This window comes from Cricetulus griseus, chromosome 4, assembly GCF_003668045.3.
Source record: "Cricetulus griseus strain 17A/GY chromosome 4, alternate assembly CriGri-PICRH-1.0, whole genome shotgun sequence".
NCBI classification, from domain to species: Eukaryota; Metazoa; Chordata; class Mammalia; order Rodentia; family Cricetidae; genus Cricetulus; species Cricetulus griseus.
Window position 1 is genome coordinate 14457297 of NC_048597.1, and position 15780 is coordinate 14473076.

The 15780-nt window shown below is 33.1% G+C and overlaps 1 protein-coding gene across 1 annotated transcript in view; it reads right to left on the reverse strand.

Moving 5' to 3' along the window:
• The window catches only part of Ncam2 (neural cell adhesion molecule 2), a 179291-nt gene that overhangs the window by 60781 nt on the left and 102730 nt on the right, over positions 1-15780 (reverse strand). The window contains exons 11-13 of the mRNA XM_035443597.1: positions 11900-12087; positions 8867-8963; positions 1605-1778 (exon numbers count right to left, since the gene is read on the reverse strand). Coding sequence (XP_035299488.1) covers positions 1605-1778; positions 8867-8963; positions 11900-12087 — 459 coding nt within the window. The remainder of the gene's footprint in view (positions 1-1604; positions 1779-8866; positions 8964-11899; positions 12088-15780) is intronic.

Consider the following 15780-nt stretch of genomic DNA (forward strand, 5'->3'; position numbering starts at 1 on the left):
GTACATAGTAATTTTCAAATAAGAAAAACAAAAAGTGTATCAGCTATAGTCATAAATTAATAAATGAACAAGGGAAATAGCTGAGACTTGTAGAGAAAACTGTAAAGTGGGAGCACATTTGTTGAGTTTGAAGTGAGTCCCAGTAGGAGAAATATCATGAAGTTCCCAATTTTCCTGATTAAGCTAATACCTCTGCAAAGTTAAAGAAGCAATATTAACTCATCTATTTGTGACAGCATACCAAAATATATTAATAAATTATCCATAGTGGATTCACTGATTTTTTCGGCACTTTTATTGTAAGGTACCATGTTGTTATTATTACAGAACTGAGAATACTCTGCACTGTGATCTGTTCTGCTTTGTCTTCTCAGAGTAGTTCCATCACTATAATCGCACACTTCAAAAGTGTTAAGGTAGAGTTGGAGATCTCACAAGGGAAGTATATAGCACTGATCTCCTCACTCTTTCTTACTTTTATTACAGAATATTCTAAACTGCAAACTTACAAACTTTTAATTTCTTATTACTTCCTACCATAACTACTATAACTTATAAAATAATGAGAAATTAAGTCACCTTTTCAAGTCACAACAGAATTATCCATTACTAAAAGGAATAATCTGTATTATTTTAACTTTTGGGAAGTAGACATTTCATTTACTTTAACGGCACAACTTGAAATACAAATGTCCATTTTTCAATTGTGTATTTTCAAAGCACAAGTTACAAACAAACTTAATAGAATTTTGAACTCATGTAATTGGTTTTGTAAGTACTTATGTCACTTAGATGTTTTGTAATATCTCATTCATACCTATTTATGGGAAATATGAATGAATAAAAATAAGGATACATTTCAGAATATTTACCCTTCACACAAGTATGTCAGAAACTGTCTTACCAAGAAGGGGTAAAATTAAATCTTCTCCTAGAATATGATTCTAGTGACTCAATTTAGCTATTCTATTCTTATTAAAGTAACTGGCTTAAACAACAGGATATAGTACAATGGAAAGTAGCTGGAGAGACATAAGAAAACTGTGGTGATATCTTATCTGTACTCTAAAAAATAAAGCTTGCCTGAAGATGAGAGTGTGAACTAACTGCTAGTTAGCCATTAAAGTCAGTCGGTGATGGCACACACCTTTAACCTCACCATATGGGAGCAGGAAACAGAAACAATAAGACTGGGTGGAGAGAGGAAGTGACAAGGCAGGGCAGAGACAGGAGCTTGCTTTCTTTTCAGCTAGTAATTTAGAGATTAGTACACAGTAAAGTGTGGCTGTGGCTTGTTCCTTTGTCTCTATGATCACTCAGCATTTACTCCTCTATCTGACTCTGGGATTTTATTATTAAGGCCAATTAGAACTTGCGCAACACAAAACAGTGAGTTTGATACCTAGAGCTTTAAAACAAAATCTTACTCTCTGGGAAAAATAATGTCAGAGCTATAGTAAAGTTATTAAATAAAATAACTGGCTATGGTTGCCCAGCCCCATTGCAAGAAGAGTACAAAAAGGATGAAGAATGAGGAGTAAACCATAAAGGTATGTGAGATATCAGAGTTGATGACTCAGTATATAGTGAAATAAATAACTCACTTTGAACTCCATGGGAGCGTACTATTTTCCAGGTTTCTGATGCCACTTCTTTGACATCCACTTGATAGTGATGAATAGGCACTCCTCCATGGGATTCGGGTTTGTTGAACAAGATCTTGGCTGTGGTCTGAGACAGGTCTGTAATCGTCACTCCATGGGGACTAGAGGGCACATCTACAAAGGAAACAAGCTGGACAATGTGGATGGCTGGCAATAACACTCACTGTGCTGCAAGCACTCAACATGAGGTGCTGAGGTGAAACATATTGATAGTGCTCTAGAATGTGTTCCCCGGTCATTCAGAAAAATGTCTTAAATTCAACTTTCACAAGATAAAGCATGCCACATGCACTGCTAGTGTGAAGAAATGGAAGACAACTGATGTTCTTTGGCTGTGGAGGAGTTTTTGATAACTGTATGTGTGTGAATAAGATTTTTTTTTAATTTTCTTCAAGTTGCTTTTTCTCTCTGGAGTCTTCCATTGTTTCTGAGGTGTTTTAGGAATTTTTCTTTCTGTGAAGCATTTTTATTGGTATGTTGATTGAGATTATAATAAATTTCTATATAACTTCAGGTGGATTGAATCTTTAATAATGAGAATTCTTCCACCTCCAGAATAAAGGATATACATTTGTTTATTCATTCCACAATCAATTCTATTTTATGGGTGTGTGTGTGTGTGTATGTGTGTGTGTGTGTGTGTGTGTGTGTAGATATTCCCTTTCTTCCCCTGGTTCATTATTTACTACATATGTTTATTTCTTTTTCTTTACCTATTTGGGGATTGCTTTCTTGATTATTTTTAATGGATTTTGATAGTACTAGTACATAGTAGTATTATTTACTAATATGTATATTGATTCTGTATCCTTTACACCTTTAAACCATTTGTTTATCAGCTTGTCTAAGAGTAGTTAGGGTTTATATATAAAATTATGCAAACAAAGACAAGTTAGAAGTGAGCTATTACTCTCCTACATAATTCTTTTGGTTAGGATTTCAAATACTATGTTGAATAAAACTGGTAAGGAAAACCATTCATTCTTTTATTATCCTTCTGTGGATGAAAGTCTTTCACACCAACTTCCATCTGATGCGAAATTAACTCTCTTTGATAGAAGAACAATGTGTCCTTTCTTATGCAGAGATAAACCAGAGGCGGACACCTTATTATCTGACATCAGTTTGTGTTCCAAAATTGTTATCACTGAAACAATATGGTCCTATATTTTCCCGATGCAGCATACTCTTTTGCTTCTTGACTTGAAATTTGGTTACGTTTTTCCTAAATTCTGCCACTGTGAGTCAGGTTTTTCTCTTTCAGGTTCTAACAACAATATGGTAATGACATGACATCAGAAGACACTGATGTTTAAAAACTCTGTTTAACCTAACCTTAGATCCTGTCTTTCAATATTTAAATCTTGTTTCCTATTTTAAGTTTGTCTCATTTACCACATGGTTTGAAAAGTCTAAGTCTTCATTGCCCAGATTCCTTTTAGCATTTTAGAGGAAAACTGGGTGCCCATAGCTTTGGTTTTCAGAAGTGGTGAATCTCCTTATCATTTTTTAGGAGGGGCACTTGGGCAAAAGCATCTACACATATAAAGGAGGGGAGCCACTGGGGTCTAATCTCAGTAATCTAATCTCAGTCTAAGATATGGCTGTAACAAAAGTACTGTGGGTGTTTACAAGCAAAGTTTCCTCATCTCCTGTTAATAGTTGTAAAATTGAACCCTGGGTCTCATTGAAGCTGTTTTGCTAGCTACAAGCTAGGCGATGATTTCTGTATTTGCTTTCATTTGATGTTTTTACACAAGTATTTATAGTCAATTTGTTCTTTTTTTTTGTGATAACAGATGCAACTCCCTTATCTGTCTGCCTGAAGTCCTAAGTGCTACCTGGGTTTTGACAAAAAGAATTGAAACAGGAAGACACACAACATCAGTAAGTGGCATTGACTGTGTCATTTTAAGAACTATGCCGAGGTGGATTTCATCTGGTTCTTTTGAATGGCTTTTTAAATTTCTAATAAGGTATACACTGTTACGATAAATCTCTCTGGCAAAAGCCGCTGAACCCCACCACCACGTGTGAGCTTTACGCTAGCCGCCTGTCCGAGTTAGGCCCAAATAAATACACTGAAACTTGTATTAGGTTCAATGCTGTTTGGCCAATGACTAGGATTCCTCATCTGTTAGCTCAGTCTCAATTATCATAAATCTATATATTTTATAAGACTTATCTTATCGGACACCTTATTGGCGTCCCTCATTGCCGGTTACTCACATCCTGCTGCTGGAGGAGACAAATGAGAAAAAGAGACCCTTCCTTTTTCTCCTTGCTATGTCACTTCCTGCCTGGATCAGCACTTCTCTACTACATTTCCCAGAATCCTCTTTGACTCCTAGTTCAGTCTAATTTGCTGTCTCATTGGCCAAACAGTATTTTATTTAACAATCAATAAGATAAACATATACAGTAGTACATTCCCCATCAATACATGATTTGTCTTTTCTTTTGGCAGATGAACTAATATGAATACTCTTAATATTTTAATGTTAAAACATAACTGTCAGTGTTAAAATATTAACAAGTGGGGCCTTTTGAAATATGGGCAGAACTCTGGTGTATGTGACTAGGAGCTGTAGGTACCACAATTGCTCTTCATACCACATAAAAGTTTATTAGGGAAATGTTTGGAAGGCAGGTGCCCTCACCAGACACTGTCAGTTCTAAGGTACTTTTTAAAACAGAAAAATAAATATGTTAAGGAAATATTTTTATCAAACTCCTCCCTTCAGGGTTCAGTGATTTATCCAGAAGAGGAGTAAAAAAATGTAAGAGCAAGAATTGATGGAAGACTCCTAGGAAGCAGTGTCTTCCAGACACAACAGGGCTGATGTATATATGAACTCATACAGAGAGTTGCAACGTGCATGAGACTTACACAGGTACGAGCCAGGCAGATTCCTACACTGAGAGGTGGAAGTAGAATGTGCTCCCATCTCTAAATAAGAAGCTATCTGAAATTTATATACACTGACAAAAAAGAACTGCTTTTCCTTAGTGGCATTTTACTGGGTATATTAACTGTACTTTATGGTCAACTCCATGCCTAAGGGTTGCTGGTCAATGCAAAATGAACTCCATGGTATTTTGTAGTGCATTTGTCTGAATTGGTTGGTTTTGTTTTTGTATTATTTGTCTTTTGATTAGATATTTTGGTTTCCATTTTTTTGTTTGCGGGTATGGATGTGTGCTTCTTGGTTTGTGTTTGGTTGTTTTTTTTTTTTTTTTAAGAAATTGAGAGAGAAAAGAACATAAAATTGGGTAAGTAGGGAGGTGGGTTTGATTTAGGATGAATTGGGATAAGAAAACATTATCACATAGATTATCTGAAAATATGTTTTCAATAAAAAAGAAAAAAATGGATTAGATTAGAAAGGTTTTAAAGTTAATGTAAGTGATAAAACATCTAAGTCCTTGTAAATTGTTTTAAATTTTAATATTCTCCTGGTTTCTAACAACATCAAAATCAAATACTACATTGATATATTGATAGGATTTGATTATTTATGTTAATAATATATCCTTAGAAGTGGTTATACAAACTGCATAAACATTTCCAATTTTGTTTATGTACTTTTAAGTCCAATGACTCAAATGAGATAGTTTATCGGGCCTATCCCTGATTGCTAACATTTTTCATTGAATTGCTCATTCACTATCAATATTCCAAAGGGAATTATTTTTCTACAGATAGGTACATCATGACATTCTCAGGTCATATGTACACATGTACCTTTCTGATTGGTATCTTCAACTAGTTCCCATTAGACAATAATGTATAACACACCAAACCTTTTGTACACTAGAAGGAAATGCAGCTGTCTGTCTCTATTTATCTATCCACTATCTATATGTCTATCATCTATCTATCTATCTATCTATCTATCTATCTATCTATCTATCTACCCATCCATCTGCTTATTTTATAGAATAAAGACACCTAGAGAACTTGGAAAGAGCAACTGCCCACGCTTAAGTTATTCTCTTGCGGTTAGTTAAAAATAAATGGGTCATTCTGCATTATGAATAAACACCCCCAATCTTAAATCTTCAATTTCTCTATTTCTAGGACAAAATATACACATATTCAAAGTAAATATGCAACTTGATCTTTCATGATTTTACTGTTCATTTTGACAAACATGGAACATATTTTCGCAGTCCTCCAAAAAACACCTCATTTCAAAGTAGTTCTCATGCTTTCATAGCACAGTACTTTTGTTGCCAATGTGACCTTGACCTGTTTAGTCTTTCCATTGTTACTGGCCACAGTTCTTTCTTATTCAGTACCTGTCTAAAACCTAACATTTATTTGAATCTTTCCTCAAGAACTCCAAACAGAAATTATTTTTTATGCTTCCAAGTTTTTTTTTATTTCAAGTTCTACTGTAATCCATAGGTATTGAACTCTAATTTAGGTAATGACAGGGTGCATTTCTTATGCAACTTTTCATTCCTGAGATCCAGAAGTGTATACTGCACCTACAGGAAACTCTACACATATTTGTTGAGTGAGTGATAAACTAGTCATTAGGACTTAGTATAAAAAAATAATAAGCTGTGATTTTCTTACAGAATGATCATGAAAACAAAGGATTTATTATTATTTAGTGAAAATCTCTTTTTTCCTCCATGAATTCTCTTAACAAATATCAATGTGCACATCTTTCCAAGGTATTTCATTGAGAGAAACTTAGATTTATAATCAGATGATGAAACTGTGTCTTTTAAATGAACTAACTTTATGACGCTTATGGTACAAGACCATCTGATCCTATAAAGCACTGAACTGATGATTATACTGTCTACAAAATTCTATTCAATTGACATAGATTAACCTCTAATCAGGTCTCTGTTCTCCAAAGTGACTTCTAGAATTTTATCTGTGACAGTAGATGAACATATAGGAGGCAGCTTTATGATATTTGTGAATTAAATCATCTTGGAAAGAAAAATGAAATATTGAATTTGACTGGGTCTCTGTAGGTTAAAGAGATGAGTCAAATATGACAACTTGAACTTTAAAAGTGGGAAGCACAGGACCTGAAGTAAGGTTATGAGAACCATTTTAGCAGTGCCAGTATCAAAGATTTCACTTACATAGCAATAGGAAAAAAAAAAAAACTACTAGAAAGAAAAAAATGAAAAATGTTACTTATAAAAAAATAATATCTAAAATAAAGTCATTTTCTATCCACCATACACTTACTTGTGATGTCAAATCAGTGTATTTTAGCTAAAAATTCATTGACACAGTATTATCCACTGAAAAGAAATGTATCTGTATGAACTATGATAGACTATAATAGTAGCTATCTCCTACCTTTGAGTACTTGCTTTGTTCTTGGTGCTTTGAAAGCACAAACTCAGATTGTCTTATGTCAGTCCACTTAGATTGACTTGTGAACATGTTCTGTGACACACAGAAGGGAAACCTTCAGCCCTGAGTTGAGGTGCACATTGCTTAGCTGATGAATGTTATTTGATTAAACTTTCTTAGTACCAATACCTCAAATTGTCCAAGAGAATCCAAAAGAAAGAACTGGTAATTTTAAAGGAATGTAATATTTATTATCCTGATTGCAACATTACACACATTATATATTAATAAAATATTGTATTGCCACATATAATAATGCATACTTTTCCTGCATGCAGAAAAGATAAAAATAAATAAACACTGTTATAAAAAATTTGATTCATTATGTTCACAGTTAAAGCAAACAAATGATGTTTGCAGGTGAGACCACCTCTGGGAAACCCTTTGAACCAATTTGCATTTGCTCATGCTCATTGTTAAGCCATAGTGTAGACTGAAATATAAATAATATTTATGTGCATACAAACATTTCTAAAGTTATATTGTTTCACAGTCCTTGAATATCCATTCTGTTTGACAAATTGATGAAATTAATCTATGAATTTTGCTAAATTATGATTATAATTACATGATTTAATTAAGCTGAAAATACCTGTCATAATATAATTAATCAAGCTATTCTTCTATAGCAGAGAAAGTGGCAAAATGCATCCTAAACTATGAACTGTCCAATTCCTGAATGTATAGGGTTGGTATCATATGCCTTATCTTCATAATAATATGAAATCAAAATGCCAATACATATCGAATCATCATGTGTAGAACAATACTTGGCTATTTTTTAAAGGTATTTGAGTGTTTTTTCTAAATAGTCATATTTCTGAATAAAATGTTTGCCTTCAATTCAGGAGATGCTATTCATCAATCAGTGACTATTTGCAAAATGCCATTTGTTACTTATTTTTGAGCCACAAACAGTTCTTTGTTTTGTCAGTAATATTGCCTAAGATGATAATTATTTTGTCCCATATAACTATTATGTGTATTTGTTAATATGCCTTAGCTTATTCCAAAGTTTATTTTTCTTTAAAAATTATTTAATTTTATAGGACATTAATGGCCAAAGTATGCACCAGCATTTTTTTTTAAGCCGTAAAGGTATTTTGACTTAATAAGAACTTTGGCTTCTTCTCACTCCACTGGAATCATGTTCCTAAGGATCATGTTTGATTAGCTTCTTCTCAAGTTGGGGGAAGAAATATCACAGAGATTTCTTTGTGCTCTTTGGAATGCCTCTCATAGGATCAAGATGATTTTCCCATTACTGGTGGTATTGATATTGATCAGTTGATTAATGGGGTATAGGATAGGTTTGCGAATTCTGAAGAATTTGATATGATATCAAATAAAAAATAGTTTAAGTTATCTCACTGAATTTCACACACCTTCTGTAGAAGCAATTCATGTCTCAGATGAAATATGTTAGATTTTTAAAAAACTGACATATTTATGAGTAATTTTATGTATGTATATTTTAAAAGGTTGTTTAACATTATTTTATATATAATTTTATTTAAAATACATGTTTTCTACTTTAAGAATCTCACATACACATGAGAAGGAGGTAAATTTTAAATTAAGCTTTAAATATTAAATAGAATACAAGTGTTCACTATTCACTATGTCAATTGATTTTGTTCTATTTTGTAACCCTTGGCTCATGACTTTAAAGAATTTTTTTTATTATGATTTAAAAATCTATTTGTTTTTGATTTATTGTAAAATTAGTTGATACAATTTTATTAACTTAAAATACCATTTGACTATAAAATTATTTTATGAATGCCAGATATTACTGTCCTATACTCACCTGCTAACTCAAGAATATACTCCTGAAACCTTGTGCCTATACGGTTAGTAGCAGTGCAGTTATATCGTCCAAAGTCATTGTCCGATGTAGGGGCAATCTGAAATAAACACAATAACAAAAATGAAAGTGCTAAAACACCAAGGATATTTTAAAAGGCTGAAGCACATGTTACTTGCACATTTTTTCCGTTATTTTACATATGACTCCTCATAGAAATAATTTCTTTTTCCAGCAACCAATATTAAAGCTATCATGTCTTTTATTTTTATATATTTTAAATTCTTTTATTTTTTGAGATTTTAATTTCATTGCATCATTTTCCCATTACCTTTCCCCTTTCCATACCCCTAACCATACACCCACCTTGTTCTCTTTCAAATCATGGCCTCTTTACCATTGATTTTACTTTCACACTTATAAAAACATATATATTATATATATATGTATATGTATATATATATATATATATATATATATATTATAAATATATATATATATCCTAACTACATAAATTCCACCACTCAGTCTGTGTAATGCTAACATTTTTAAAGAGAAAACCCACAAAACTAGACATTCAAAGTTGAAGTGATTCATGCTTTACCTATCAATTCATTAATTGGATCAATATCTTCATTTTGACACATCTATTCAATTACAAAATTATCTTCTGATGAGCAAAGCAAATGGCAGTTTTTAAGGAAATATATCTTGTAGTCAGTGCAAATTCAAAACAACTGTAAATCTTAAGATAAAATGTTTCTACTGAAAGAAGTTCCTACATTGTTTTCATGTATTGTTTGCTTGCTTGTTTGTTTTGGGAATGGTCTCATTGCATATATCATACTGATCTGGAATTGACTAGTAGCTGAGCCTGGATTTGAACTCTTAGTGATTCCCCTGATTCTGCCTCTGAAAAGTTGAGAACATGAATAAGTCACTATGCCTAGTCATGCATTAAAACCTGGAAGTTTTAACTTTTTCATGAATGATATTTTGCAAGAAAATGGTGACCTATAAAAATGCTATAAATATGATTTTTAAATCTGTAGTAATTAACTTGGTTCCATTTTTGTTTAGGTGAAAAAGACATGACCTCAGTTTTATACATTAAAATCAGAAATTAAGTTTACCATCAGGGATTCCACTGGTGAAAGGTGTGGTCAACTCTGTGATTCTACTTTGCAGAAAGACTTTAAGTGTAATTCCTCCCAAGATATTTGATGATGCTAATAAATATAATTTTCAATTCCAGTAACTATTTAAAGAGAGACTGAGCTAACACAAATTGCCCATTAATTTCAACCCTATCTTTAAGGAGAGAAGAAATGGTTTGATGGTAATAGGAGACTATTAACTAAGAGAACAATTTTGAGGTCTATTGAAGATGATTATTGTGAACCTTTAAAGAGAGTATAAAAAAAACCTGTATCATTCATTTTCTAGTAAGATGTCCAACTAAGAAAAGTCCATAAAATTAACAGCATGATGCTCAGAGTTAACTCTTTCGTAAGTTCCCTGAAATGATCTTCATATGTGGATTTATTAAAATAGGCTATTTTAATTCTATTACAAATATTCCAATATGAAACCTGTTTTTTATTCCTCTGCCATGTGAGAAAGATTTTAGTACATTCTATGAGGAAGCTGGTGTTTATAGAATCATATAACATGGAAGCAAGATAGCCACAGCAAGTACTATGACTACAGTACAGTTTTTCTTAAGATTAATACTTCATAAAAATACACTTACTTTGGAGCCATTTTCAACCGCTCAATTTATGTGCTAGAAAATTGGTTCAATGCTGAATGCAGAACTTAAAAGGAAATAAAAGGTTGAATTCATAGACTCTCCCATTCCAGGAACAAAGTAGCAGAGAAACACAGTCTTTACCTGTTTAACACAAGTAATCCCTTTGTGATGCTATGTTTAACAAATACAGAAATCACTTAACATAGCACAGTTGGAAAGAAATGGAACTATACAAGAACCGAGGAAAAACAAGCAGGGAAGAAAATAAGGACAACATCAAGAAATGAAGAATTAACCAAGCCAACTTGAAGCCTCTTTTCTTAGAAAGAAATGTGAGCTTCTTATCCAGCAATAGTTTTTACAAGAAATCCATGTGGCATTTGGTTTTGATTGACAATATCTCTGTTTTTAGAGTAACCTATGGATTTAGTTCTTGACAGGACTGAAAAGACTCAAACTGAATGTGGACAGCACTATCCTATTGACTGGAAACCAGGATGAAATAAACATGGGAAAAGGAAAACAAACAAACAAACAAACAAAGACCATCCAGTATTCTCTTGCTTTCTGTTTCTCATACAACATAAAGTAAATTGTTCACCACATGGCCCTGCCATTGTAATGGTCCCTACAAGTGTATAGGGTCAAACCACTAGGTAAACACTCTGGAACACTGAATCCAACTAAATCTTTCCTATGTCAAGTTGTTCTTTCTAAAATTTAGTGATACCATTAGAGAAATACTAAACAAAAGAAGAAAACAAAAGAAGAACAAGATTTAAAAACTGCACAAAATATAAGATGAAGTAACCCAAGGTATATGATCAGATTTCCAATATAAATTTAAATATTTCTAATATACGCATAATCATTTACATCTCTTCAATAGAGGTTTACTTAGGAACCTAGTCTAGAATTAGCATATTATCAGGCAACTGGAATGTGCAAATGCCAAAGAATAGTAGTTAAAAACAAAGAATCAGTGGAATCATCAACGGTGAAGTTAAACATTTGACTTTTAAAATCCTAAGTATTATTACACTTCACCATCTTTTCTTGCCAACATAATTATTTTATTTCCAAAAAGTAAGTTCATGAAAAATATTTCAAGATGTATGAACAAAGACATCAAATGGGATACTATAACAACACAAAATTAATTTTTAAAAATAAATATGAAACTTATGTATTTCAAAGTTTTTTATAGAAAATTAATTGAATCTATTCTGACATTATCAATAACTGCTAAAAATATTCTTACTGACACATTCATAAAGGCTTACCTCTAGTATCATCTTTCTTCCTACACTGTACGTCTTTAAATGAGTGGTATTTTTAGCTGGTAAGACCAGCTTTTCTCTTCTCCAATGGATTGATGCTGGTGGGTTTGATTTCACATCGCAACTTATGTTGATTGGATTTCCTTCCCAAGAATAATATGTTGTCTGATTTGAAACAAACTTAGGAGCATCTGTAAAACAATTATATAAACATAGGTATTATAATGCAGTCATTTAATTAGTGCACATATTAGTAATTTTTCCTTGCTTTCATAATAGGAGACAGAGAGATGGCTCAGTGGATGAAAACAATCGACAGCCTTCTGGAGGACCTGGACATGATTCCCAGTAGATACAACATGGTTTGTAAACTCTTGATATTTCAGTTGGAGGGAATCTTCCTCTGGCCTCCACAGGCAATGCATGCTTGATGCACGTATACACATCCAGGTAGGTAAAATATTCATACACATAAATTCATAAAATATTTTAAATGAATTCATAATATTTCTAATTTTATAACTTCTTTATGATATTAAGGATCGTGAAAAACATGACATTTGGATGTTTACATAGACATAATACTTCAAATAAGAAAAAAAGATGAATTATTAAAATAAGAAAAAACATTTAGAACTAAATTTAACCTTAATATCCCGACAAAGATTAATTGGCTAGAATTCTAGTATTTCTGGAAGTCTCAATATGATGTGAAATTTAGAATGGGAGATTAGAATATTATTCAAAAAATACAATGATTCATTTATCATTATTTAAGTTTTTTCTAGTTACAGTTTTTCTGCAAATATTGTGCAGCAGGTGAGAAATCTTAGTTTACAGGAAAATGTCTACATTGGTCACACTTTCTTCTCCCAGTCCTACATTGATTTGATGATAATACTATATTAGTAGTTCCTGTAAAAACACAGATTAACAGATATGAAGTACTGTCATGTTTATATATGAGACTGTGTAGTGTTTTTTTCTGTGCCTTGTTTATTATACTTAATATTAGGTGCTATATGTATTTGCTGAAATGAAAGGAATTTATGTATTTACCAGACCTCATTTGTAAGTTAATTGAACAGACTGGTTGCTTCCATCTTCTGGCCTTGTGAATTTTGTTGCCATAGATTGGGATGAACCTTGGGAAATGAATTTTTCATATTGGTTTCACTTTCTATATTATACATACAATAGTGAGATTGCTATATCATATTTTTCTCCAGTATTAAGGTGTGTGTGTGTGTGTGTGTGTGTGTGTGTGTGTGTGTGTAAACTACTTATTATTGTCCATCATAGTCCCTTCTCTTTATGTATCTCCTATCAAAATGATAATTATGTGAGATTTTGATATTTACTTATGCTAAGATGACATTATTGCTTTTTGAGGTTTAGATTTACACATTTTTCTAAGCCTTGGTTTATGGTAAGAATGTGCCTGGTGAAACCCACAGAAACAGCTGACCTGAACATCAGGGAACCTTTGCTCCCCAGACTGATAGCTGGAATACCAGCATGGAACTGATCCGGACCCCAGGAACATGGGTTTCTGTGAGGAAACCTCAGAAATCTACAGGACCTCCTGTAGAAGTTCAGTACTTATCCCTAGCATAGGGAAGATATTGAATGTCCTTCAGCTGATAAATGGATAACAGATTGTCTCCAGATTTGTAGTTTGATCTTCACTCTGTTGTTTCTTTCACTGTGCGTAACATTTTAATTACTGTGATCCCATTTGTTTATTGTCTCATTTATTTTCTACATTGCCTTTAAGACCTCATCTAAGAAAAGTCAGTTACCATTTCATAGTCTCAAAGCATTCTCCATTTTTTATAGATTGTCAGTTTCAGTTCCTTCATTTATGTTTTTAATCATTTTTGAACAAGTTATTAAATTTGTTCTTTGACAGTTTCATACAAAGATATAATGCATCCTGCACACTATCATCTCCACAGCTCTCCATCATCTGACTACCCCAGTCTCCTTTTGTCTTCAGGAAAGATTTCTTTCTCACATTCATGGCTATTCATTTTGCTTTGAGACCCATGGAGTATAATGAGGATCATTTGTGAAATAAAGAGTATGAAGCCATCTGTTGGAACCTGAGGGGCTCAGTAGTGAATTCAGAACCGAAGACAACTATTCTCCCTCACTCAGAACCCATCAGCAGCCAATATACCAGCAATAAGAGGTAGGGGTCCTTGAACACCTCATCTGATCATCACTGATTTTGGACAGGACTAGCTTTGTGCAGACCAACTACAAGTGCTCAGTCTAATGTGTTCCTGATGGCAGAAGCCTTTTCAAATCTAGATATTTTTATTCTGTGGCAAATGTACATAGCAATTTCACACAATTGTTCTGCATGTGCATATTGCTTTCCAATACAATTTGTTATAAACATCATCATTTTTCCAGTAATCAAATTACTGATGTTTGGTTTGATGTTTAGGCTCTTTATTATAATACACCCACAAACATATCCACATATATATGCATATATATTTTTTCATTACAATCAAGCTGTATTAATAGAGTATTGTAATATGTTGTGCACTGCTCAGAATTGTTAAGATCAACAATAATACTAATAATATATACTGGGGAGGAAGGGAGAAAGAGGAACTCATAATATTAGTGTGACTGAAACCTGGTTCAGCCAATCTGAATATCAGTGTGGAAAACTCAGGAAAAGCTACAGGTAAATCTCCCATATGACACAAATGTATCACTCCTATCACTCCTTGGCATATTCTCAAAGAAGGCAAAACCCTACACAATAGATACTGAGCCATGCTACATTGCTAATGGATTCACAATATCTAGGAAATGGGAAGAAATTGAATGTCCTTCAGCTGATAAATGGATAACAGAAATACCATAGCTCCACATCTTAATGTGAGTAAATAACCTAAAGTAATTATAGAAATCAGAAAAGGAAAAGGATATTGCGGTGGATGGATTGAGAAGGGAATAGCAGGACATAAGTGATATGAACAATGAAGAGGAGAAAAGGGGTGTGGGGGTTAATTTGGGAGAGGAAGGAAGTGAATACTGAAAGTGGAGACAGGAGAAAGATGACACTAATGACATCTAAATAAAAGACATGATCAATCATATTTTATTTTTATTAAATAATGTATAATACATATATACCTACTGTGTGTGTGTGTGTGTGTGTGTGTGTGTTCATGTGTGTGTGTGTGTGCAATTGAGGGCATTCACATGTTTATGCAAAGTTTAAATAAAGTATCCCACTTGAATTGACAGTGTTCACCACCAAGAGTCATAGACCATTTAATGTTTTCTATTACGCTTCAGAAATCGTATTTCAATCAGTGTATTGAACACAGACTACAAGAAATTAGCGTGATAATATGTAAGTATCTAGTCACTTGTTGCCTCTCAGGAATTGAAGATACATCTCTTGTGCTGAAGATGCCCTCCTCTTCACATACAGGACATGAAAACTCTGAGCTGGCTCAGACAAGGAAACTTCCTTTCTGGGCACTAAGTTTCAAACAAAAGTAAGAACTATGCAAGCATACAAGGGAAGAAAGCAAACAGTATTCCTACTCAGTTGTAATGCCAATGAACTACAACAATGATCAGGATAGCCAGGTAACCCTAGGTACAGCAATGACACTCATACTTCTGTGGTAACCAGCATCTGTTTGTTGGACTTAAGGCTGCCTCCTCAGCTGGAGGGAAATCATGTTATCTGGTACTGGAAACATAGCCAATCAAACAAGCATAATGAGGCCATAGATTTAAAGAACCTCTTATCACTCCTTTACTGAACCCGTACTATTCATAACTGCATGCTAAAACTTTACCCTTATAACCAAAAGTAAATGTTGTTGTGGAATAGAATTTTGTTT